General features: G+C 46.6%; 1 protein-coding gene across 1 annotated transcript in view; it reads right to left on the bottom strand.

The window, feature by feature from the left end:
* Positions 1-27,354, bottom strand: part of POLR2A (RNA polymerase II subunit A) — a gene marked incomplete in the record, with an annotated part of 2,048,627 nt that overhangs the window by 1,677,358 nt on the left and 343,915 nt on the right. Inside the window, 1 exon segment of the mRNA XM_044077036.1 lies at positions 14,517-14,649. Coding sequence (XP_043932971.1) covers positions 14,517-14,649 — 133 coding nt within the window.

The following is a 27,354-nucleotide window of genomic DNA, read 5'->3' on the forward strand; positions in this document are numbered from 1 at the left end:
TGCCCTCAGTCGGCCTGATTAACAAAGTCTTTGGTCCTGCGTCGGTTGCTGACTCAACGAAGTCAGGTCGTCAGTTGTATAAAACATGCAGCAGACGCCATTACATCAGTTTCTTACCCCAGATGTCAGGTGCCCCCTAATGGGGAGCAAATAAAACAAACACAAAGGTATATCTCCAACAAAAAGCAAATATACCAAAGCATAGTAATGGAAAGTAGAGGTATAGCCAGAAGAAATTAGGGGGCTGAAGAGAGGGCAACGACTGCAACAGTGAATACATTCCAACATCTACATTTAAGTGTACACAACTGTACTATGTTCTTAGTCTTTCACTGTTGCAGTCATTACATTTGGGTAGATTCCCAAAGCTATGGTTGGGAGTAGGAGTTTATATAGCATTAGGGCCAGCTATAAGGCCCTACAAGACAGCAGTGGCAAAGCCAGCTCTGGATTTAGAGAAAATTGGCAAATGATCATGCTTGGTGAAAGTATGAACAGAACTCTAGGTAGCAGCTTCTAGGATGTCCCTGGTAGGAACACCTCTGAGAAAGGCTGCAGAAGTAGATGCAGCCCTAGTGGAGTGAGAATCTGATCCCCTGGGGGAATAGGTTTTCCATGGTGCTTATAGCAGAAATGAATGCAATGGCTTATCCATTTAGAAGTGGTTTGTTTTGAAACAGCATTTACTGCAGGGGCAGAGGGGATGGCCATCAGCAGTTCAGATGGTCTTCGAGGCTTAGCCCTGTCCAAGTAGAATCTAAGTGGTCAGTGCACATCCAAGGAATGCAGAATCCATTCCCCTTTGCTCTGTGGATTGGGAAAGAATGTTGGCAAATGAATGGACTGATTAAGAGCGACACTGGATACCACCTTAGGCATGAAGGATGGATTGGTCCCGAGTGACACCCTGTCAGTGTGAAAGAGGATGAAAAGCTCCACTGCGATAAGGGCCTGTAATTCAGATATCCTTCTAGCTGAAGTGACTGCTAAAAAGGAAGGCTGTTTTCCAAGAAAGAAATTTTAAGTCCGCAGTAGCAGCTGGCTCAAAAGGAGGTAGAGTGTTTCTCCAATACAAAGTTAAGGTACCAGGCAGGGATTGGAGCTCTCCTGGGTGGTCCCAAGTTTTCTGCCCCTGAGGTACTGCTTGAGCAGAGGATTAGAGAAAAGGGATGTTCTGTGCTATAATGAGCCGAAATGGCTGAAGTGTGGATTTTGATGGAGGAAAAAGACAGGCCCTTGTGAAGCATCTCAGTTAAGTATTGTAAAATCTTATGTAGACTGAGCGCTGCTGATGAGATTGGTTCCAGGCACAGAATCTTTTCCATTTGTCAGCATAAGATATTCTAGTACTAGGTCTCCTTGCCTCTAAGATGACATCCATCACAGGTTTGTTGAGGAATGAAAAGGGTGAATTTAAAGGATCAGCCAGGCTGCAAGGTTCAAAGTTGGAAGCTGAGGGTGCAGAAACTGGTTCTCCTGCTGGGACAGGAGGGAAGGGGGTTTGAGGCAGGTACCATGGAGGTAATTGCGACACTGCGCAGGAGGGGGTACCAGTTTTGGCGCAGCCAGTCTGGAGCAATCAAGATCATCCTTGGTTTGTCCTGTTTGACTTAGTAAAACTTTGGAGAGCAGAGAAAGCATGGGGAAGGTGTAGACTGATAGGTTTTTCCAGCTGAGGACAGAGCATCCACTTTCCAGGCTTGCTTGTGGGGAGTCCTTGTGCAAAACTTGTCCAAATGGTAGTTCTGGGGGGAGGCAAATAGATCTATGTCTGGGCTCCCCCATTCGCTTGTTGAAAATCAAGAAGTTATGTACTCACCATAACGTTCGATGTATGTAGTCCATCTCTCCTCACATTCTTATCCGTAGGTTCGGAGCAGAATATCTGCTCCGACTCGGCCAACTTTTCTAGCTCGAAGTCTTATTGGCTGGGCTAAGCAGGTATCCCATGGTGCACCGCTCCACATCCCCAGATCTAGTTTGCTGCATTAGTCATTCATGCCTCATGCATAAGCAACATCCAGATAAAAAGAATAAGCTAAGTAAAGGGAAGTCTGTAATAACACCCTAACCTCTAGATCCTCCAGGAAGGGGGAAAGGTGGGAGGATAAGTAAGAATGTGAGGCGAGATGGACTACATACAGCGAACGTTAGGGTGAGTACATAACTTCTTGATATTATGTAGTCCTATCTCGCCTACATTCTTACCCGTGGGACAGCGTCCCTAGCACCTACATCCTGAGTGGCTCATAGGAAGATGCTCCTGAGTACTGTGGAGCCAAAGGATGACCTGCCCCTGGAAACCATGTCGTTTGTAATGAGAAACAAATGTGTGAGGGGAAGCCCAAGTAGCTGCAGCACATATATCGTCCCAACAACCTGGCTTGATAAGCTGTGGATGCAGAAACAGCCCGGGTAGAATGAGCCTTGACCGGAAATGGCAGATCTTTCCCTCCTGCGTGGTAGACGAAGGAGACGCAAGTAGATATTCATCTGGAAATGGTGAGCTTAGAGACCGGGGACCCAATTTTATCGAAAAGGAGGCAAAAGGTCAGACTTCTGGATAACCTTTGTTCGGTGCAGGTAAATAATTGGTCAGACTTCCGGATATCCTTTGTTCAGTGCAGGCAGAAACATAACTGTGTGTACATCCAGTTGATGAAATTTAAATTCTGCCTTGTTCGAAAAATGAGGAAAGAATACAGGCAACTCAATGGCTTGATTAAGATTAGACACAGAAGCCACTTTAGAAAGAAAAGAAGGGTTCGGTCTAAGAGAGACTCTGTCCTTATGGAAGATTAAGTAAGGAGGTTTGATGGAAAGGGCCTGAATTTCTGAAACTCGCCTTGAAGTGATTGCTATTAAGAAGGCTGTTTTTCAGGTCAAGAATTTCAATTCACAGGTAGCTGCAGGCTCAAAAGGAGGGCTTGTAGAACAAAACTAAGATCCCAGGGCATAATAGGTTCGGAGACTGGAGGACGGAGTAACAGAGTACCCTTCAGGAAAGCCTTGCAGAATCTATGAGCCATGAGACTAGGCTCAATAGCCACATAGAAATTAGAGATCGCTGCTAATTGAACTTTGATGGTAGCTGATGTGGAACCCCGATGGAAAAGCATAAACAAAAACTCCAAGAATGAGGCAATTGGAGCTGTGTAAGGGTCAATTCCTTGGGTATGCGCCCAAACAGAAAACCTCTTCCATCTACTAGAATAAATCTTCCTAGTAGATGGTTTGAGAGAGGAAGACAAAATGTGAACCACTGCCGGTGAAAATTTATGAAGCCTAACTGGCGGAAGTGGAGCAGCCAGGCTGTCAACCGGAGGGTCATCAGAGGGTTGGAACTGTCCCAACATGTGTCAGTAAATCTGGTTGAGGGTCCACAATCCAAGGAGTGTCCACAATGTATGGTTGAAGAAAGGGGAACCAGACTTGACAAGGCCAGTGTGGAGCAATCAGAATCCTTCTGCTTTCCAAGGGTTGCGCTTTCTGTATCACCTTTGATAGCAAGAGAAACCGAGGGAAAGCATAAAGCAGACTGGAGGGACAATCGTGAACTAGAGCATCCCTGGGTGACTCCCCCTGTGGGGGAATCAGCGTGAAGTAGCTTCTGCATTTGGCATTGAGGGGGCTAGCAAAAAGGTCACAGCAAGGCTGACCCCATCTGCTGAAGATTCGTTCTGCAACTAGACTATTCAGGGATCACTCGTAAGGCATCAGAATGGCTCTGCTTAGCCTGTCCGCAATTACATTGGACTTCCCAAAGGCTTCTGGTGGCAACACACATTCCGTGGAAGTTACTGCCCATTGCCACACTTGCATGGCCTCTCTGCACAGGGGGTAAGACCTGGTTCCCCCTTGCTTGTTTAGATAACATACTACTGACATGTTGTCCGAGTGTATTGCAATTGTCCCTAGAGGTAGGAAACTCTGCAGTGCCTGCAACGCAAGTAGCACTACTCATCTCTAGGACATTGATGTGCATATGTATCTTGTGATCCTGCCACGTGCCTTGGACTGTCCTGCCAAGATAATGCCCCCCCACCCCATCTGGGAGGCGTCCGTGGTCACTTTGGCAACCAGGATGTGTGGAACGAAGGGCCTTCCCTCATCCAAACTGTTGGTGCAAAGCCAACTGAGATCTTGTTTGCACCTGTCCATGAGCAAAATGGGGTGGGAAAGAGGAAATTTTTGTAAAGACCATTGAACAAAGAGGAGCCATTGAAGTCTCATGTGCAATCCCGCTAGAGGGACCAACATAATCGTTGCTGCCATGGTCCCCAGGAGTTTGGGAACCCATCTTGCCTTTGCTTTCCTCAAGGGCATCAGGATGTGAATTTGTTGTTGTAGGGCTCTAATCTTTCCTGCGGTAAAAATGCTCGCATATGAATGGTGTCCAATTCTGCGGCTACAAAGGTGACACGCTGCAAGGGCAAGAAAGCAGATTTTTCCCAATTTAGCATTATGCCCAATTGTTGACAAAGTGATGGTAGCGTCCCTGGTTTGGACCAGTTGATGCCTGGTGGGGGCGGTAAGGAGCCAGTCATCCAGATACGGAAACACTTGGAATCCCCGATGTCTCAAGTGAGCAGTCACCACCGCCATACACTTGAACACCCTGGGGGCTGTGGTGAGACGAAAGGGCAGGGCTCGAAACTGTAAATGACTGGCTCCCAGCCGGACGCGTAGATGACTTCTGGATGCCCTATTTTGATATGGTAGTAAGCATCCTTGAGGTCGATGGAGCACATCCATACCTCCTCTCCCAACAATGGGAGAATCGATTGTAGTGTGACCATACGGAACTTGGATTTCTGTACATAGTTGTTCAGTTGGCTGAGATCTAATATGGGTCTCAGGTCCCCTGTTCTTTTCGGCACCAAAAAGAATCTTGCGCAAGTCCCTAATCCGATTTGGTCGGAGGGGACACGCTGGATGGCTCCTTTTCTTAGCAGCTTTGAAACCTGAGGCTGCTTGATCCCTTTGACTGGGTGGAACGTCCAGGATTTTTCTGATTAAAGGGGGATCTGATGTTAACGGGATGAGAGCCTCCAGAAATTATTCGCAATACCCATCGGTCCTGGGTGATGCTTTCCCAGGCTGCCGGATATAACTAAAGTCGACCCCCGACTGGCTCTGGATAAGCAGTCAGGAACTACCTCAGGAACGAGAGTAGAGGGAGCCGTGAAAGGAATCGCGGTCTCCCGAACTGCGGGGGCCCCCCTCTGCCTCTAGGGCGGCGTCTTCCTGAATAACTTCCTCCTCCTCTGCCTCTAGAGGGGGACTCCATGTGCGGCAGGGAAAAACCTCAGATTTCTTGAACCACATCTTCCCACCCCACTGGGCCATGGGATAAGGCCTAGAAGGGAGAGAAAAACAGACCCCTACAGCAGACAGGGTCTTTCCCTCTTGCTTGCACCTGGTGAGGGGGTCTTTCACTTTGGAAAAGAACAAGGAAGAACCATCGAAGGGGGTGTCTGTGAAGGAAGACTAAGGCCTCCGAGAAATGACAGGCGCAGCCAGGCTTGCAGTCTAAAGGTGATCCCTGAGCTAGCTGCCCTACTTGCTTCCTCGGCTGCATACGAAATGAGCCGCATGGAGGAGTTGACAATGGAAATGAGGGTAGACACCTGGGCGTTAACTGTCTGAGCCAGTGCCTCAGGACTCTCCTAGCTCCTTGAGGAGATTTCTCTGGAGCAGAGAAAAATGAGATGGATAGTTCAGCGACCGTAAGGTAAAGGTAATTGATGAGAGGGTACGCTTCCCGTACCAGTCCATAGTCCTAGACTCCTTGTTAGGAGGATGGACCAAGGAAGAGGTCTCTGCTACCTCCTGAGTGGCCGCCGCCACCACGGCACCTACAGAGACTCCTCCTTTGGATAGAAAATCCTTACCCTGGGGAGTGGAAAGAAACTTGTTGGGACGCCTGGGTACAGGCTCCAGAGTCAGGGTTTTCCCACACCCTTTGACAGATCAAATCTAGGAGCTCGTCAAAGGGTGGAGACACCCAAGAGGCAGAAGGCTGAGCACCAAAGGCCTTAAGGAATACAGACTCCTCGGAAGGAGCTATGGACGGCTAGTCACCTCTGTTTCAGTATCTCCAAGATATCCGAGAAGGAAAAAAAAAAAGAGAGAGGATGACTTTGCGACCCCTCAGATTCCTCGAGGTCAGTATCAGAAGTGAGGGACTCGTCCTGGGAGTCTATGTGCTTCCTCTTGCACGTTTTCTTTCTAGGAGGCTCCTCGGGCACGAACTCTGAAGGGACCTCAGAAAGTTGGGGACCACTCGTGGGGATATCCCTAGGGCCTGGTGCTCTGCTGTCCATGGATAGGTGGTGATCAGAGGCTCTCACCTGAGTGGTGGGGGACAGAGTGACCGATCCACCTGATGTAGCTATCTGGCCAGCGCAGTCCGCATAGCCTCAAAGGAACCCCCCCCCTCGAGTCAGAGGACCAGCCAGCCTCAGAGACCATGATAGGAGTCGGAATCTCCCGAGCCGAGGCACCGAGAGGGAGAGACTGAACAGAAACATGTCCTAAAAGGTATCCCCCTCAGGCCCGACTGAAGAATCCTGAGTCCCGAACCCAGAGGACGGCTCCGACTGAGTCTGAGCCAGTCAGTACTGATGGAGCCGGAGGGCCCATCGGAACTGGCCTAGGAACATCACACGGCACGGAACACTCCGGCTCCGAAGACAGATGCGCTTGCAGGAGGAATGATCGAAGTTGGGACGGGCTCCAGAGCAGACTGGGCTGGAACCAAAAACAATTTAGCCAAAACCGGCGACTGGAGGAGCATCTGGACCACCCTATCAACATCCATATCCGAAAGGGTCCTGGAGGATGCGGAGGACAGGGAGGGAGATTGAGATCTCCTCTCAGGAGAGACTGGTTTGAGACTAGGCGATCGGCTCCGAAGAGGTTCCAAGTTAACTGGAGCCGACGTTGGTTCCATCAACACTGATACCTCCTGCGGCCCCGAGGACAGTGGAGTCAAGGAAGTCTATGCAATTTTTAAAACTTTCTCCGGAGGCTCCGATGAAGCTGACTGAGCCGGAGATCTTTTCTTAGACTTGGATAACTTCGCTTTACCACTGGGAGAAGAATCCAAATCCTCTTCGAAAGAGGGTTTCAACAGTCCCTTTAGGATCAGCTTATTCTTTCTCTTGGAGCACTCTGGGACTGAAAGAGTGACAAAAACTGCAGGACTCCTGCAAATGAATGGCTCCCGTGCAATAGACAAACAGAATGTCCATCGGTGATTGACATTTTGTACCCACATTTAGAGCGCGTTTTGAAACCCAAAGGTTTTTGCTCTTTGGACTCCTTAGACATTTTCTCAACAAATGCCACTACTTAAAGCAGAAAACTGACCAGAAGTCACAAATACTCCACACAAAAACGCGGGAACCAGATATACGAAAACTGTATACGCACACAGGGCACACAGACCAAAGATGCCAGAAACCTCTAATTTAAACGGTTAACAAGGGGAACAACCAATCCTCTAATTTAAACGGTTAGGCAACGGAGGACGAAGGACTAGGTCCTCCAACTAAAACTGGCCTAGCCCGAGGCAACAGTTAACGGGATACTTAGAACAAACACACTAGCAACTTCAACAAAAATACAATAGCTATGAAAATAGCTTTTGGTTTATGAGGAAAAAAATTCTCAATACAAGAAAAAAAGGTACTACGCCAAAGCGAGACCACGTCCGAGCTACACGAGCAGCAAACAAGATCTGGGAATGTGGAGCAGTGCACCATGGGATACCTGCTTAGTCCAGCCAATAATAGACTTTGAGCTAGAAAAGTTGGCTGAGTCGGAGCCAAGCCCACGGGTACGAATGTAGGTGAGATAGGACTACATACCATCCTTGGTTCCAGTTTCCACTAGTGTGGGTCCAAGAGATTTCTGTTTAGTCTGTCTGCCAGTGTATTAATTTTCCTGGCAGGAATTGCTCTTGTAGGTGCACTTGGTAACTCAAGGCTGTGTTCCACAATGCCATGGCTAGTCTGCAGAGGGGGTAGGAATGTGTACCCCCCCCTGCTTGTTTATGTACCACATAACCATGACATTCAGTCTATCATTAGTTGTCCAGGAAGAATGTAGGCCTTGAAGGCTGTCAGAGCATTCTGTACAGTTAACATTTCTTTTTGATTGATACGTAGGTGCATTTGACTTTGGTTCCATTTGCCCTGAATGCACATCCCTGCCAGGTGAGCCCCCCCCATATGCATAGTCTGAAGCTTGTTAGGGTTTGGGCGGCAGGGGGTAGTGTAAATGGTAGTCCCTTGTTTTGGTGAAAGACCTCTGCCCACCAGAGGAACTCAAGGCATAGGCAAGGTATGACAGAATTATTGTTTCCAGACTGAGAATGTTTACTCAATAGGCTTTTTAGATACCACTGTAGTTTCCTCATATGCAGTCTTGCATTTGGAATTAGAAGAATGCAGGAGGCCATGAATCCAAGGCTTGCAGTATTTGTCTTGCAGATAGCAGGGTTTGTGGCCACTTGTTTGAAATAGGTTACCAAATGAATTTGCTTTTCTGGCGTAAGGTAAGCCATCTGGGGAGTTTTATTCAAGCTTGCTCCCAGGAATGTAATTTGTTGACAGTGTACCAATTGTGATTTCTTTTTGTTTATGGTGTACCCCTGAAAAGTTAGAACCCCTTTTACAAATGCCAGATTTAAAAGTATGCCCCGGCTTTCTGCCTGAATTAGAACAATCGTCCAAGTATGGGTATATTTGAATACTTCTTTGCCTGCAAAAAGCAGCAACTGGAGCCAGGCACTTTGTGAATACCCTGGGTGCAGTAGACCAGCCAAAGGGCAGTGCAGGAACTGAAAATGCGTGCAGCCTGCTTTGAGGCGTAGGTATCTTCTGCAAGATTTCCTGATTGGGATGTGCAGGTATGCCTCCTAAATCTAGTGTTGCCAACCAGGTGTCTCTGCCTAGCATGGGAAGTAACTGATGAGGAGTCAGCATCTTGAATCTTGGTCTCTCCAGAAAGGTGTTTAGGGTAAACAGGTCCAGGATTGGACGGCATGATTTGACTTTTCTGGGTACCAAAAAAAGTGTGGAGTAGAAACCTTGTCCCTTTTCCTCTTCTGGTACCAGCTGAGTAGCCCCCATGCTTAAGAGGGAAAGTACTTGTTTTTGAGCCTCTGCCCACTGATTTGGGGGCAGGTCTGGCCACCCATTTGGTGCTGGCAACATATGGAAATGAAATCAGTATCCCTGGGACACTATTTAAAACCCATTTGTCCTGGGTTATGAGTTCCCAGTTCTTTGCATGAAGAGCAATCTTTCCCCCCAAAGGGGCAGTCAAAAGACAAGTGCTTGGTACTTTTTAAAGGAAGTCATTGAGACAGTTTACCATGGGGGGGGGTCGTGTTATTTCCAGATTTGGAAGAGGAGGCCTCCCACTCTTTGGTTCAGAGTCCCCTGGGACTGAAACCTCGAGTTTTTGCTGTGCCTGGGTTTGGCCTGAGAAGACCTGGAAGGGACCGGAAAGGACCAATTCTTAGTAGGCCAGTGCCTACTAAATCTAGGAGGTTGCACTTGTAAAACATCTTTAACAGTTTGCATAGACTTCATCTTCCATCTTTTTAAGAACTTCAGACTTGCTGCCAAACAGGCGGTCCTGATTTAAAGGAGCATCCAACAATTTAGCTTTAACATGATCAGGCAAAGACTGTTCCTTAAGCCAAGCATGCCTTCTAAGCGCAGACCGAGTAACAGCAGCCCTGCAAGAGGCCTCTAAAGAATCAAAACCACACTGCAAAGTATGTTTTCCAACTTGTTCAGCAGAATGAATTAAGTCCTGTAAATCTTTATTTTCGACACGGTCAGGAATCATTTTCTGTTTAAGCAATCCAATAAAATGTTGCTGATATTTTAACATATGAAATTGGCAGTTTAAAGCTCTGATTGCCAAGGTTGCAGATGTATAAACCTTTTTACCCCATCTATCCAGCGCCCTGGAGTCTATCAGAAGGGGTAGGGTTTTTAGCAGTAGAAGCCTTAATGCCCTTGGGCCCCTGACAAATAGTCTATCTGCAACAGGATTTTTGAAAAGGAACTTGTGACTCAGGAACCCTGTAGTATCGGTCAGGTTTAATAAGAGCAGGAGGCAGGGAATCAGGGATCAAACTGGATTCAGAGAAAACATCAACCATGTCTAGTACAGGAGGTATAGCCAAAGGCCTATGCTGAGGTAGAAGGAAATCTCCAAGCCTCTTTTTTGAATCAAAATTCCTGGCTTTCCCAGTGAAAATGCTCCCTTAAAGTATGTAAAGTTTCCCCAAAAGAAAAATCTTCAGGAGAGGAAGCAGACGGAATGGTATCCTCTGCATCAGATTCCTCATAAGTAGGTATGGACAAATCCAGGCTATCAGAAGAGTCCGAAGAAACAATCCTGATCGGAAGATTCATAATCAAGCTCAGTCCTAGGCCTCTTAGAGAGGGGGGGGGGTTGACTACCCCCGATTAGTGTTACTAGATCTTCAGCCATTTTTATCATTTGTTTTTTAGGCAAAGGGGCCAGAGTATGTGGCCTGGGCATCGATTTTGCAGGTAGCCCTCAGTTGGCCTGATTAACTGAGTCTTGGGTCCTGCGTCGGTTGTCCCTTCTTCCATGACGTCAGGTCGTCAGGGCTAGGAAACATACAGCCGATGCAATTACATCAGTTTTAACATGCAGCTGATGCAATTACATCAGTTGTTCTTGCCCTGGATGTCAGGTGCCCCCCCCTAATGGGGAGCAATTAAATAAATAGTACAATGATATACTCCCAACAAAAAAGCATTTCACCAAAAAGGCTTTTAAGCATAGTAAAGGAAAGTAGAGGTATAGCCAAAAGTAGTTAGGGGGCTGGAGGGAGGGTAACCAGGACTGCAACAGTGAATACACTAATATCTACATTTATGGTAAGTGTACATAACTGTACTACGTTCTTAGTGTTTCAATGTTGCAGTCATCACATTTGGGTGGATTCACAAAGCTAAGGGTGGAAGTTAATGAGCATTAGGGCCAGCTATTAAGCCCTGCAAGACTGCAGTGGCAAATCCAGCTCTGGATTTAGAAAAGCTAGGCATGTGGTAATGTTTAGTGGAGGTATGTACAGAGCTCCAGGTAGCCGCTTCTAGGATGTCCCTGGTAGGGACTCCTCGTGAGAAAAGCCGCAGCAGAGAGATGCAGCCCTGGTGGAATGTGATCTTATCCCCTGTGGGGTAGATTTTCCATGGTGCTTATAGCAGAAATTAATGCATTGAGCTATCCATTTGGAAATGGTTTTCTTTGAAATAGCCTTCCTCTCTTCCCCTGCAGCAAAGTCAACTAGCAGCTGTTCAGATTTTGAGGCGCTTAGTCCTATCCTAATAAAATCTAAGTTGTCTGTGCACGTCCAAAGTGTGCAGCATTCATTCCCCTTTGTTTTGTGGATTAGGGAAAAAAGTAGGCAAATTAATGGACTGATTTAGGGCCACACTAGACACCACCTTGGGCATAAAAGGATTAGTCCTGAGGGAAACCCTGTCTGCATGGAAGATAATGAAGGGTTCCACTGCCATGAGGGCCTGTAATTCAGACACTCTTCTTGCTGAAGTGATGTCTGGAAGGAAAGCCGTTTTCCAATAAAGGAATTTCAACTCTGCTGTTGCAGCTGGCTCAAAGGGGGGGGGGTGTTGAGCTTTTTCAATACAAAGTTAAGGTCCCAGTCTGGATTGGGAGCTCTCCTGGGGGGGGGGGGGGTCTTAAATTTTAGGGCCCTCTAAGGAATTGTTTTAGCAAGGGGTGAGAGAAGAGGCGTGGGCTCAGTATTACAATGTGCTGAAATGGCAGAGGCATGCATTTTAATTGACGAGGATAGGCCCTTGTGGAGCATTTCTAAGTACTGTAGAATAAGAGGTAAGCTAAGGCACTGTTGTGCCCATCCCCTGAGCCTGGCTCCACGAACAGTATCTTTTCCACCTTTCAGCATAGGATTTTCTAGTACTAGGCCTCCTTGCCTCCAGAATGACATCCAGCACCTGCTTACTGAAGGAATGCTAGAGGAGAGCTCAAGGAATTAGCCAGGCTGCAAGGTTCAGGGTTTGAAGTTGAGGGTGGAGAATCTGACCCGCCTGCTGGGACAGCAGGGAAGGGGTCTGAGGCAGGTGCCATGGTTGCAGCAGTGTCGCACTGGGCAAAAGGGGGTACACCAGTGCCGGCGTGGCCAGTCTGGTGCAATCAGTATTGTCCTTTGCTTTTCATGTTTGATCTTTAGTAGAACCTTCGAGGAGAAGCAAAGGGGGAAGACAAACTAAAAGGCTTTCCCCAAGTGAAGGACAGGGCATCCACTTTCCAAGTTTGACTGTGGGGAGTTCTTGTGCAGAATTTGTTTAACTAGTAGTTCTGAGGGGAGGCAAACAGGTCTGCCTCTGGAGTCCATTTGTTCCAAGAGGTTGAATATTTTGGGTTCTAGTTTCCATTCGTGCAGGTCCATGAGATTTCTGCTCAAGTCGTCTGCCAGTGACTTTAGTTTGCCTGGCAGGAATTCATCTTGCAGGTGTACTTAGCAGCTCAAGGCTGTGTTCCACAGAGTCATGGCTAGTCTGCAGAAAGGGCACGAGTGGGTTCTCCCCTGCTTGTTTATGAACCACATAACTGTGGTGTTCTGTCCTTACAAACAGTTGTCCTGGAAGAATATGGTTTTTGAAGGCTGTCAGAGCATTCTGTACAGCTAACATTTCTTTTTGATTGATATGCAGGTGCATCTGTCTCTGGTTTCTTTTCCCCTGAATGCACTGCCCTGCCATGTGAGCCCCCATGCATAGTCTGGGTTTAGGCGGCAGGAGGTAGAGTGAAAGGAAGCCCCTTGGTGGGGTAGCAGGCCTCTGCGCAAAGGAACTCTGTCTTCATACAAGAAACTATAGAAATCATTATTTCCATGTCCTGAGAATGTTGATACCATTGTAGTTTCCTGATGTGCAGTCTTGCATATGGAATTAGTAGAATGCAAGAGGACATGAACCCTAGGGCTTGCAGCATTTTTCCTCGCAGATAACTGGGGTTTTGTGGCCAACAGTTTGAAGTAGGTTGTCAAATAAACTTGTTTCTCTGGAGTGAGGAATGCCATCTGGGAAGTTGTGTTCAAGCTTGCTCCATGGAATACAATCTGTTGGCAGGGTACAAGGCAAGATTTCTTTTCGTTGATGGTGTACCCCAGTGAGGTTACAAATTTTACGAATGCCAGGTGTTGTAATAGCAAGTCCTGGCTTTCTGCCTGAATCAGACAATCATCCAAGTATGGGTAAATTTGAATCTATCTGCCGGCAAAATGCACTGGCTGGAGCTAGACACTGAATACCCTGGGCGCAAAGGGAAGTGCAGAGTACTGACAGTGCATGAAGCCTGCCCTGAAGCATAGGAATTTCCTGCAAGATTCCTTTAATGGGATGTGCAGATAAGCTTCCTTTACGTCTAGGGTTGCCAGCCAGGCATCCTTGGCTAACATAGGAAGAAGCATTTTGAATTTTGGAATTACCAGAAAGGTGTTGAGAATAGAGAGGGCCAGGATAGGACGCCAGGAGTTCTTTTCTGGGTACCAGAAAAAGTCTAATAAAAACCTAGTCCCCTTTTTCTGCTGGGACAGGTTGAATAGCCCTGATACTGAGAAGAGAGAACCTGCTGTTGGGCCTTTGCCCACTGATTTGATGACACTGTGCCAGTTTCCTGTAATGTTCCTTTCTTTGGGATACTGCTTCAATGTTCAGCGGGAGATACCACAGCAGACCTCCATCAAGTTCGGGACTTCTGCTTTAAATATCCCTCTAGTGACTTGGTCCAATGAAAAAATGTGCAGGCAACATCAAAACCCCCCAAAAAAAGCCAATCCAAAAAAATCAGACTTCCAAAGCTGACTTTTTATTTTTTCTAAAAAAACAAAGATAAGCGCTTTTGTCCCATAGAGAGACTTCAGACTTGGTCCAATGCTTAAAGATTCAGGCATTGAAAAACTGGTAACAGTGCTCCAGACTGAAGACAGTGTGGAAGTACCTAGGAGAATTTGCTACAATTTTCTCCTATGTACACAAAAATCTCGAAAGAGAACAGAAGTATTTCCAACAGGGTACTCAAAGCCTATGCTTTACAGACAATCTGAATTACTAAACTTGCCTAAGATATGTGTTCATCTAGCTTCAGTGGCAAGACCTGAAAATGGCACTGGCTGACTACCCTTCTACAACTACCATCCTTACTTAGAAAGAGGCAGGCCTTGGGCTTCTGCAGACATGAAAATCTGAGTCACTACTGCAATAGTGTACTATGAAGACTAGTAATTCAGTTCAAAGCTCAAACCCCATTCAACAGCAGAGTGGACAAGATAATTTTGCTTTTACTGTGCAACTCCAGAAAAATTTTATGTGATGAAAACACATGTTCAAAGATCCAGAAACTGCAATTAAACAGGGAAGCAAGAAATACTGAATACAAGTTAAGAAATTAATGGATACTCAAAGCTCTACCTTGTAGCCAATCTGAAGATGAAGATCACTAGGTTTAGGGTGGAATCTTAGATCAATCCGATCTCCATTGTCACGGATGATGTACTTGGCACCAGGATACTGACTGTTACCACGACGCACCAGCTCCTGCAACCTAAGAGGAAAAACACCAAAAGCACAAATAAAGCTACAATCCACAAGACTTAAGCAACAAATGTAAAATGTAACAAGGTAATTTTGGGAACTATGCAAAAGGGCTACAAAACTACCTTGCAGATCTCACTCAGTGAAAACTGTTTGCAGACAATCAAGTTCCACGAGTCCCCCCCCCCCCCAAACACACACTCGCATTGACAGTACCATCAAGGCAACCAAGCACCTCATGAACATAACATGACAAAGGGGTTGAATATAAAACTTCCAGCAAACCTTTGAAACATGTAATTATTATTTCACTACACTTTTTCTTCTCCAATTAACAAGCAAATGACAGAAAGTCCAACTTGCTTAAAACTAACTTTCTAGTGACAGATGCGGCAGACTACGTGTGTAAGCGCCACCCACATTATTGCGCAAAGCGGCAATCTGTAGTTAACATTTAATGTGCACAGCTTTTGTACTCAAAGTCATTAATGTCGAGTCGTCACAAGGTTAGTCAAACTACTAAGATTTCTAACTTGCACAAGAGGCAAAAATCAAAATATCTTCAAGCCAAGAATCCTGCACAAAAGTTATCTGAAAAAAAAAAAAAGTCACCAAGCGCATCAAGCAGATGCAGTTTCAGTCTAATGTCCAGCTTTTATAAAACTCCTGGGAACATTCAGCACTCCCAAAATGTCGATCTGCAGAGCTTACAAGGCTTCAGGAAAGTGGTCTGAAAAAAAAAAAAAAAAAAAAAAAAAAAAAAAAGTCATGTATTCACCATAACATTCCATGTTGGTAGTCCATCTCACCTTTCATTTTTACATATGGGTTCGGAGGCAATCCTCGACTTAGACTCTGCCGATTTATATGCTCGAAGACTTCTGGTTGGCTAGTGGCTAAGCAGGTATCCCACGGTGCACCAGTACAACCCCAGATCTTGTTTGCTGCTAGCTAGAAACAGAAAAACCCCTAACCAACAAACCAATACTAAAGGGTCACCAACCAAGACAATCAAATTATTACCTCCAGATCTTCCAGGATGGGGGCAGGTTGGTAAAAATGAAGGGCGAGATGGACTGCCAACATGGAACGTTATGGTGAGTACATAACCTCATTATATTAGGTAGTCCAATCTCACCTTCATTTTTACATATGGGACAGCATCCCTAGCGCCTTACTCTTGGGTGGCTCATTGGAAAATACTTCTGAGCACCGTGGAGCCAAAGGATGCTCTACCCCTGGATACCAAATCCAACTTATAATGTGTAATAAAGGTGTGAGGGGTAGCCCACGTAGCTGCTGCACAAACATGATCAAGTGGTACCCTGGCTTGAAAAGGCTGCAGAGGTACAGAGACCTGGTAGAATGAGCCTTGATCCTGTGGGGTAAATGTCTGCCCTCCGAATTGTAAATGAAGGTTATGCAACTAGAAATCCAATTAGACAATGTCACCTTAGAAACTGGCAAGCCCAATCTGGAGTCGGAAAAAGAAATAACTGGTCTGACTTCCGAAATTCTTTGGTCCACTGCAAATAAAAACATAGCTGTCTATGAACGTCCAGCTGGTGGAAACTATATTCAGCTGCATTACAGTGACTGGGAAAGAAAACTGGAAGCTCAATGGACGGATTTAAAGGTGGCATTAGAACAAACTATAGGAACAAACTAAGGATTGGTATGTAAAGATACCCTGTCTTTATGAAAGATTAAAGGTGGCTTAATAGACAGGGCTTGTAGCTCAGATACACGTCTAGCTGACATAATGGCTACTAAAAACACAATCTTCCAAGACAAATATTTTAAAGAATATGAGTGACAAGGTTCAAAGGGAGGGGATGTCAACTTGGACAACGCAAAATTTAAGTCCCAAGAAGCCACAAGTTCTTGTAATGGTGGTCTCAGTAAAGTGGCCCCTCTCAAGAAAGTCTTGCATAGCTTATGAGACATAAGGTTGGCATTCGGGGACCCTAAATAAAAAATGAGAGATTGCCGCCAACTGTACTTTGATGGTGGCCGCAGCAGATCCCTGCTGAAAAATCTCCGAAAAATTCCAGAATCACAGGAATAGGAGCGGTGTAAGGATCCACGTTCATTTTCTGTGCCGAAATAGAAAACCTTTTCCATTTACTGTCATACAGCCTTTCTGGTTGAGGGTTTATGCGAGGATAAGGGAATATGCGACTGAGGAAGAAACATGAAGCCTGACTAGAGAAGGAACTGGAGCAGCCATGCTGTCAATTTGAGGGTGTGGAGAAGTAGCAAACCCAACATGTGGGTCAATAGATCTGGAACTGGGTCCAGAATCCAAGGATCGTCCAGGAGAAGAGGCTCGAGGAAGGGGAACCAGACTTGACTAGGCCAGTAAGGAGCAATGAGGATCAACTTGCTTCCCAGCCAATTGGCTTTCTGAATCACTTTGGGGATAAGAGGGAATGGAGGAAAGGCATACACAAGTCCCGTGGGCCAATCGTGGACCAGAGCGTCTCTGGGTGTTTCCCCGGAGGGTTAATCCGGGAAAAATAGCTGCTGCACTTGGCACTGACTGGGCTGGCAAAAAGATCACAGCAAGGCTGTCCCCATCTCCGGAAAATCTGTTCCACTATTTCCAATTTCAGAGACCACTCGTGAGGCAGTAAGATTGCCCGGCTTAGCTTGTTTGTTTTCACGTTGGTTGTCCCCAGAATGTGCGTTGCCACCAGAAAGTGCTGGGAAGAAATTGCCCATTCCCAAACTCGTATGGCCTCTCGAAAGAGTGGCTAAGATCTGTACCGCCATGTTTGTTGATGCACCACACAACCGACATGTCCGACTGTATTGCAATCGTCCCTGGAGGAGGAAGAAGATCCTGAAGTACTTGCAACGCCATTAGTGCCGCCCTCATCTCCAGAACACTGACATGCAGATGAGCCTCGTGTTCGTGCCATGTGCTGTGGACAGTCTTAATGCCCCCCCCCCACCCGACCTGGGAGGCATCCATGGTCACAGTGGCAACGGGTTGGGCAGGAAGAAAGCGAGCTCCCCTGAACAAGTGGTTGGGGGCTATCCACGAATGAAGGTCCTTTTTGCATTTTTCCGTCAGAAAGATAGGGTGACTCAGTGGTAGATATTGGAATGATCACTGGGAAGACAGGAGCCATTGGAGGATTCTCATGTGCAACCTGGCTAAAAGGTATTAACAGAATGGTTGAGGCCATCGTACAGAAGTTGTAGAACCCATTTTGCTTTGACTTTCCGAAGTTGAAGACGCTGAACTTGTGAGATGAGGTTTTGTGCTCTTTTTGGTGGGAGATGAAATGTCATTCACTGTGTCTACCTCTGCGCCTATAAAAATCAGATTGCGAAGGCAGTAATGCAGATTTTTCCCAGTTTATGGAAATCCATAGTTTAGCACAAAGTTGAATGGTGGCATCCCTGTTTTGGATGAGTAGATGCCTGGTGGGGGCGGTCAGGAGCCAGTTGTCCAAATACAGAAACACCTGGAATCCCCGACGTCTCAAGTGAGCTGTCATTACTGCCATGCATTTGGTCAACACCCTGGAGGCTGTGGTGAGACCAAAGGGCAGAACACGAAACGGATAATGACTGGCTCCAAGCCAGAAGCGCAGATATTGATACCTTGTCCATTTTTATATAGTAGTAGGCGTCTTGGAGATCCAGAGAGCACATCCAATAGTCTTTCCCTAACAACGGGAGTATGTGACCATCTGAAACTTGTCCTTCACGAATTTGTTTAATCTGCTGAGATCCAAAATTGGCCTCCAGTCTCCAGTTCGTTTTGGGAATAAAAAGAACCTGGAGTAAGTTCCGGATCCTGTCTGATCTGCTGGGACGGGCTGGATGACTAAGGGCAACTTATCTCCACAGTTGCCTGATCCCTGTGATTGGGTGGAACATCTGGGATCTTTTTGGGAACAAACGGTGTAAGGGAAAAGGGTAGGATAAAGCCTCTGGTAACAACTCTTTGTACCCATTGGTCTTGGGTGATATTTAGCCAGGCTTCTGAATACACAGATGCGAACCATGACTGGCCCCTGAGAGACACAGTTGGGCCCCACATCAGGAGCACTAAGGCTGCCCTCGAATGGAATCATGGCCTTGCTGGTATTGCGGACCGCCTCTGCCTCTAGGGTGATGTCTACCATTTCCGCCACCTCTGAAGGAGAATTAACTGTGTGCATCCAGAAAGACCCCCCTGGGACTTTTTGAACCACATTTTACCTCCTCTGACCTTTGGGGCATGGTCGAGAGGGAATGGTAAAACGGACTCCGACAGCAGAGAGCCTGTCCTTCCTGCTCACCCCGAATGAGTGTTTCTTTCACCTTGGAACCAAAGAGAAATAATCAAATGGGGCGTTGATGAAGGTGGACTTTAACGGTTCTGCAAAATTACACAGGTGCATCCAGGAGTGGCGCCTAAGGGCAACTCCTGAACCCGCTGCTCTGTTCGCTCCACCAGCCGCATGGGAGATAAGCCGCATGGAGGAGTTAACTACAGAATTTAGGGTGGACAACTGAGCAGATATCCTTTCAGGGACTCCCTCAGGACAGGCACCCTGTATGGAATCTCCTAACTCCTTGAGGAGAGCCCTCTGCAACCTCGTGAAGTGCGCAAGACAGTTCAGAGATAGAGGTGTAAATGCCGCTGAACTAAATACACACTTCCCAAATCTGTCCATCTGTAGAGACTCCTTGTTTGGTGGATGAACAGAGGAAGAAGTCTCCGCCAACTCCTTCGTGGCCACCGCCACCACCATGGCATCTATGGGAACGCCCTTAGACAAGAACGCTTTTCCAGGAGGGGCAGAAAAAAGTACAGTTTTGTACCTACCATAAATGTAGATGTTAGAGTGTTCACACTGCTGCTGCAGTCACCACACTTGGGTTATCCTGCCGTCAGGCGGTCCCGCAGTCGGCCAGAGTTCCAAAGTCTTGGTCTGGCGTCAGTTGCCGTCGCTTCTTCCCTGACGTCAGTGCGCCAGAGGTATACAATATGCATCAGACGCAATTTTCTTCAGTTTTTCTTGCCCCAGATGTCAGGTGCCCCCAAGTGGGTAGGCAATACATATTGCTAATCAAGAATATACATATAAAATAAAAACAATACCTTCAGTTACCAGCAAATACACCCCAAAGGTTGTATAGGGTAGAAGGGTATAGATAAGTCTAGCTAGATCAGAGGGGATGGAGGAAGGGTAACATGGACTGCAGCAGTGTGAACACTATCTACATTTATGGTAGGTACAAAACTGCACTATGTTCGTGTTACACTGCTGCAGTCATCACACTTGGGTTGAATCACAAAGCTAAGTTTGGGTGGCTGGTCTATAAAGAGTAAGGATTGGCTAAGAGGCCCTACAGAACTGCAGTGGCAAAGCCAGCTCTGGTTTTTAGAGTATAGAGGTAAGTGATCGTGTGTGGTGAAGGTGTGCACTGAACTCCAAGTTGCAGCCTCCAAAATATCCTTGGCTGGTAGCCCCCTGAGGAGGGCTGTTTATGTAGCTGTAGCCCTGGTGGAATGGGACCCAATGGTAGCAGGCACCGGTTTCCCCATATGTGTAGCAGAAACGTATACAATGTCCCATCCATTTTGAAATGGTCTGTTTTGAGACTGCTTTTCCTTGTGATCCTGCAGCATAGGATACAAAGAGCTGGTCAGATTTTCTGAAAGCCTTAGTTTTATCCAAGTAGTAGCGTAATTGCCTGTGAATGTCCAAAGAGTGCAGGAGCCTTTCTCCTTTGTTCTGGGGGTTTGGGAAAAAGGTGGGCAAATGAACGGTTTGGTTTAGGGCGACACTGGATACCACTTTTGGCATAAAGGAAGGGTTAAGTTCATAGAGCGACTCTGTCTTGATGAAAAATGAGGAAAGGCTGTACTGCCATTAGGGCCTGTAGCTCAGACTCTTCGAGCTGAAGTTATTGTTAGCAGTAGGGCAGTTTTCCAAGACAGAAAAGAACAGTTTTGTACCTACCATAAATGTAGATGTCCGATAGGTATGCATCTGTAGTCATCACATATGGGTCTGTCCTGCCTCAGGCAGCCCTTCGGTCGGCCGGATTCCAAAGTCTGGGTCCGGCATCTGCTGATGTCCCCCTTTCCCCGACGTCAGAGCGCCTGGGGTATAAAAGCGTCAGCCGACGCCATCTTCCTCAGTGTTTCTTGCCCCAGATGCCAGGTGCCCTCAAAGGAAGGCTAAATTTGGAGAAATGCAATAAACTCCAAACATGCACAGAAATATATATATATATATATATAACTACCAAAGAGGGGAAGGAGGGAGGGTAAACCTGACTGCAGATGCATACCTATCGGACATCTACATTTATGGTAGGTACAAAACTGTACTATGTCCTTCAAGGATGCATCTGCAGTCATCACATATGGGTAAAATACCATAGCCAATCTGGGGGTGGAGGATCTATGAAAAGGATGGTGTAGCTAAAATGCCCTGCAGGACTGCCGTAGCAAAGCCTGCTCTGGATCTGGAATATAAAGGTAAATTGTAATGCTTGGAAAATGTATGCACGCAGCTCCATGTAGCAGCTTCTAAAAAGTCCTTGGTAGCCACCCCTCTTAAGAAGGCTGTGGCTCTTGTGGAATGAGGTCTAATGTTAGCTGGCACACTTTCCATGAAAGGAATAGCAAAAACAAATGCAATTCCCTATCCATTTTGAAATTGGATGTTTGGAAATTGCTTTTCCTTGTGTACCAGCAGCATATGCTACCAACAGCTGGTCAGTTTTTCTGTAGGTTCCAGTTCTGTCCAAGTAGTAGCGCAACTGTCTGTGTATGTCCAGGGTGTGCAGAAGTTTCTCCCCTTTGTTTTGTGGATTTGGAAAGAAGGTAGGCAGGTGAATAGCTTGGTTTAATGAGACCCTGGATACCACCTTTGGCATAAATGAAGGATTGGTTCTCAATGAAACTCTGTCCTGATGAAAAAGAAATGGCTGTACTGCCGAGTGCCTGTAAATCGGATACTCTTCTTGCTGAGGTTATGGCCAGAAGGAAGGCGGTCTTCCAAGACAGGAACTGTAGTTCTGCAGATGCTGCTGGTTCAAAGGGAGGCAGAGTTAGTTTTTCCAACACGAAGTTAAGGTCCCAAGTAGGCACTAGAGTTTTCCTTGGAGGATTGAAGTTTTTAATTCCTCTTAGAAACTGTCTTAGGAGAGGATGAGAAAAGACAGGTGGATCAGTATTGTACTCTGCTGAAATTGCTGAAGCATGAATTTTAATTCAAGAGTAAGACAGGCCATTGTGGAGCATTTCTGCCAAGTATTCCAGGATATGTGCCATGTTCATCACGGTCGCATCTAGGCCCTTTGTGGTGCTCCAAGTGTGAAATCTTTTCCATTTTGCTGAATATGCCTTTCTTGTGGAAGGCCGGCGAGCTTCCACGATGATATCCTTCACTCTCTTGGATAGCTTATCCTGAGGAGTCATCAAGGTATTTTCCAGGCTGTTAGTTGCAAGGTTTTCAGGTTGGAATGCAGAGTTTTGTAATTGTGCTGTGTCAGAAGTGGCCATTGAGGAAGAGGCCATGGTTTCGTGCGTGACATGCTCTTTAACAGTGGGTACCAGTGCTGTCTTGGCCAGTCCGGAGCTATCAGAATCACTTTTGGCTGCCCTGTCCTGATCTTCAGTAAGACCTTGGTCATTAATGGAAGAGGTGGAAATGCATACACTGTTAGAGTTCTCCAGCTGAAAGATAGGGCGTCCACTTTCCATGCTTGTGGGTGGTATGTCCTTGAGCAGAATGTCTTCAGCTGATGATTGTGGGGGGAGGCAAAAAGATCTGTCTGGCCTTCCCCATGATTGTGTTCTGTAGGAAGACGTCTGGGTGCAGCATCCATTCGTGTGCATCCATGATATTTCTGCTTAAGCTGTCTGCCAGTATATTGTCTTTCTGGCACAAACTGGGATTGCAGCTCTATATTGAGTTTCAAGGAAAGTTCCCATAGATTCATTGCCAGTCTGCAGAGAGGGTAGGAATGGGTGCCTCCTTGCTTGTTTATGTACCACATAACTGTGGTGTTGTCTGTCCTTATTAGCAGGTGGCCCTGATGCAGAAAGGGTTTGAAGGCCTCAATTGCATGTATCACTGCCAGCATTTCCTTTTGGTTTATGTGCATGCGTAGCTCCTTTTGTGACCATAGTCCTTGAATACATCTTGCCCTCCATGTGTGCTCCCCAACCGTGGTCTGAAGCGTCCGTTGTAATGGTTTGGCTGGCTATTGGCTTGCTGAAGGGCAGACCCCTGTTTGACCGGCTTGCTTGAGCCCACCACAGAAATTCCTTTTGGAGGCATGGAATGAGTGGGATCAAAGTTTCTAAGCTGTGACTGTGCTGAGTCCATAAACTCCTTAGGTACCATTGTAGTTTCCTCATATGCAGCCTTGCTTGTGGAACCAGAAGAATGCAAGATGCCATGTAACCCAGGGCCTGCAGGATTTTCCTTGCAGTCAGCTGAGTTTGTCTTGTCAGATTTCTTGAAGTAATCCAGTAGTTGTCTTTGTTTTTCCTCTGTGAGAAAAGCCATTTGGGTGGTTGTGTCTAGATCCGCACCCAGAAAAGTTATTCTTTGGGATGGAACAAGTCTTGATTTGTGAATGCTGACTGTATATCCCAAGGCCTGCAGTAGGTGGATGGCATAATTCAAGTCCTTTACCAAAGTTTGTTGGCTGTCCGCTTGTATAAGGCAGTCGTCCAGATATGGGTACATTTGAATCCCCTGAAGTCTGCAGTGTGCAATTACTGATGCCAGGCATTTCGTGAATACTCTGGGCGCAGTAGATAAGCCAAAGGGCAATGCTGAGAATTGACAATGCTCTGAACCTGCAAGAAATCTGAGGTGTCTTCTGCAACTTTGTCTGATAGGGACATGCAGGTATGCCTCCTTGAGGTCTAGAGTCACCAGCCAAGACCCCTTGCCCAGCATGGGAAGGAGTTGCTGTAGTCAGCATTTTGAATTTTGGCACGAGATAAGTATTCAGTGCGGACAAGTCTAGAATAGGCCTCCATTGATTTTCTTTTCTCGGAACAAGGAATAGTCTGAAATAAAATCCTTGGCCTTGTTCTGAAAGACTAACCTTTTCTATAGCTTTCATTTGCATTAAGTTGGAGATTTGTTTCAAAGCCTCTGCCCTTTGATTTGGTGGCAGGTCTGGCATGCCTTTTCTTGGCAATGTGTGAAAATGGAACCTGTATCCTTTGTCTATTATTTGCAGTGTCCATTTGTCTCTTGTAATACTGTGCCAATTTTCTCAGAATAAAGAAAGCTTTCCGCCCAAAGGTGCTTCTAATTGAGCCCTGGTTGACTGAGTCAAAGCAAAGTCATTGAGTCTGTTCTTGTGCAGCAGCTGTAGGTCCTGCACTACCTCTCTGGTTGGCAGGCTGCCATTGACGTCCTCTGTAGGAGCCTCTAGCTTGCCCTCTACCTCTGGCACGCCTGTTCTTGCCTCTCTGAAATCTTTCTGCCTTTATGGACATGGATGCAGGAGGCCTGGCTGCACCACGTGCTGGTGTAGTTTTGTCTAGAGGAATGGTGTCGGAAGTTTCCAAGACACCAGTTTCTGAAGGAAATTCAATAACCGACTCGGCAGGGGCCTCCGGGGCCGAGGTTGTCGGTTGAGCGGTTTCGGGGGTCGGAAGTACCAAGGACTGTTTCAGCAGAGACAGAGACACTCGCGGTAGGCCTGGCCGTGGTTTCAGCCGAAACCGCGGGAGTCCGTCCTTGTCCTTCCGTTTCTTTGTTAAATGAGAAGTCAGAGTCTCCGACGGCATATTGTATGAGAAACTAGCCCCAAAAAATTCCTCTGCAAACTCTGCCCGACGTCTAAGAGTGCGTCAGTTGAAGGAAGCACAGGCTGAACAGGCCGAGACGTCGTGGTCTGGGCCTAGGCAGGGGAGGCAGTAAGAGTGGAAATCCTTATGAGGTATTTGTTTCCCACAAGTTAAGCAATTATTAACTTTATCTGACATCGGCTGAGGCAAGAAAGAGTCCCCAACGGGGTACTTAGCTTTTGAAGTCTTCGGTAGCTGAATTACAGGAGCTGGCTGACCGGCACTTGCGAACTGCTTTTGTTTCGGGCACAACACGGCAAGAAAGACTGAGGAAGATGGCGTCGGCTGACGCTTTTATACCCCAGGCGCTCTGACGTCGGGGAAAGGGTGACATCAGCCGACGCCGGACCCAGACTTTGGAATCCGGCCGACCGAAGGGCTGCCTGAGGCAGGACAACCCATATGTGATGACTGCAGATGCATCCTTGAAGGACATCTGTAAATCAGCTGAAAAAGCTGGTTCAAAAGGGCAGTGATGTAAGCTTTTCCAGAACAAAGTTGAGATCCCAAGTTGGTGTTGGTGCTCTCCTGGGCGGTCTTATGTTCTTAGCCCCTCTGAGGTACTGTCTTAGCAGTGGATGTGAAAATAAAGGAGGATCCGTGTTGTAGTGAGCAGAAATCGCCGAGGCATGGATCTTAATAGATGAAAAACAGTCCTTTGTGCAACATCTCAGTTAAATATTTTAGAATCTGAGGAATGTTTGGAACAAGGGGATTTTGGCCTTTAGCCTGGTTCCAGGCACAAAATCTTTTCCATTTGTCTGAATAGGCTTTCCTGGTGCTGGGCCTCCTGGCCTCTAGAATGACATCCATAACAGCTTTAGAGAGAGAAGTGCTGGCTGATTGTTTAAATAAGTCTTGAGCTGGCTGTGTAGAATCGGATTGTTTTGATGAGTGAGCAAGTGAGGAAATTGAGGCAAAATCCATGATGGGTCGTGGGCCATGTTCCTTAGTACTGGATACCACTGCTGGTGTGGCCAATCTGGAGCAATGAGCATCATTTGTGGCCTCTGTAATCTGACTTTCAGCAGCACCTTTGCTAGAAGAGGCAGTGGAGGAAAGGCATGCAGTTAATGTTTTCCAACTGAATGAGAGGGCGTACATTTTCCAAGCTAGTGGGTGGAATGTCCTTGCGAAAAATTTCCGAAGATGGTAGTTTTGGGGGTTGACAAACAGATCTATGTCTGGGTGTCCCCATTTTTGAGTCATCATTGCAAGTACCTGTGGATGTAGTTTCCACTCGTGGGGATCCCTGATGTTTCTGCTTAGGTAGTCTGCCAATGTGTTTCTTTCCTGGCAGGAATTGTGCTTGTAGTTGAACTTGGTAGGTCAGTGCTGTGTTCCACAAGGTCATTGCTTGCCTGCATAGGGGGTAGGAGTGTGTGCCCCCTTGCTTGTTTATGTACCACATTACTGTGGTATTGTCAGTCTTTATTAGGAGTTGTCCTGGATCTAAGAGGTCCTTGAAAGCTGTTAGGGCATTCTGTACAGCTAGCATTTCTTTGATTGATTGATATACAAATGCCTTTGATCTGTAGACCATTTGCCCTGAATGCAGTGCCCTGCCATGTGTGCTCCCCAGGCATAGTCTGATGCATCTATGGTCATAGTTTGACTGGCTGTGGGCAAGGTAAAAGGCGGACCCTTGAGGTGACATGCCTGTGCCCACCATAGAAACTCCTGTTGAAGGCAGGGAATGAGTGGTATTGTTTCCAAGCTGTGGCTGTGTTGAGTCCATATGCTTTTCAGGTACCACTGTAATTTCCTCGTATGCAGTTTTGCAAATGGTATTAGTAGTATGCAAGATGCCATGAATCCCAATGCCTGCAGAATTTTTCTTGCAGGGAGCTGGATTTGTGTTGCCATCATTTTGAAGTATTGAGTCAGCTGTACTTGCTTGTCTGGCATGAGATAAGCCATCTGGGCTGTTGTATTTAAGCTGGCACCCAGGAATATTATGTTTTGTGAGGGCACTAGTTTTGATTTCTTTTCGTTTACAGTGTACCCTAGGCAACTTAAAAGGTGCTTGACAAACGCTAGATGCTTTAAAAGAATGTCCTTGCTTTGTGCTTGAATAAGGCAGTCGTCCAGGTATGGATATATTTGAATTCCTCTTTGTCTGCAGTAAGCAATTACTGGTGCCAGGCATTTTGTGAAGACCCTGAGCGCAGTAGATAAGCCAAAGGGCAGTGCAGAGAATTGATAATGGGTTGAACCTGCAATAAATCGGAGGTATCTTCTGCAATTTTGTCTGATAGGAACATGCAGGTATGCCTCCTTGAGATCCAACGTTACTAGCCAAGCCTTCTTGCCCAGCATGGGAAGAAGCTGCTGTAGTGTTATCTACAAGTATCCAAATTCAAGATGCTAAGTGTTTAGAATTGAAAGGTCCAGAATGGGTCTCCAGGCTTTATCCTTTCTGGTGACTAGAGTCTTGAGTAAAATCCTTGTCCTTGCTCCTGTGTAGGTACCTGTAGAATGTCTCCTTGTCCATGAGTTGTAATTTGTTTTTGAGCCTCTGCCCATTGATTTGGTGGCAGGTTTGGCATTCCTTTTATCCTTGGCAAAGTGTGAAAGTGGAATCTGTATCCTTGAGAAACAATATTTAGGACCCATTTGTCTTGTGACTGTGCCAGGTGTCTGCAAAAAGTGCTAATTTTCCTCCCAAGGGAGATGCCAAGAGAGATTTGCTTGGCAGTCTGAGGGTTGTCATTGTGTTTGCCTTCTGGTAGCTGGGGGCCTGTCTCCTTTCTGGTTGTGGCACCCCATTGGAGAAGCTTGTAAGGGCCTTTTAACTGATCTCTGCCCCTTGGGCGTCTGTATTTGCCCCTCTGTGGTCTGTCAGAAGCTGGAAAGGACCAGTTTTTTGTTGGCCAA

Source organism: Protopterus annectens, chromosome 7.part0 (assembly GCF_019279795.1).
Source record: "Protopterus annectens isolate FY-2018-M chromosome 7.part0, PAN1.0, whole genome shotgun sequence".
NCBI lineage: Eukaryota > Metazoa > Chordata > Ceratodontiformes > Protopteridae > Protopterus > Protopterus annectens.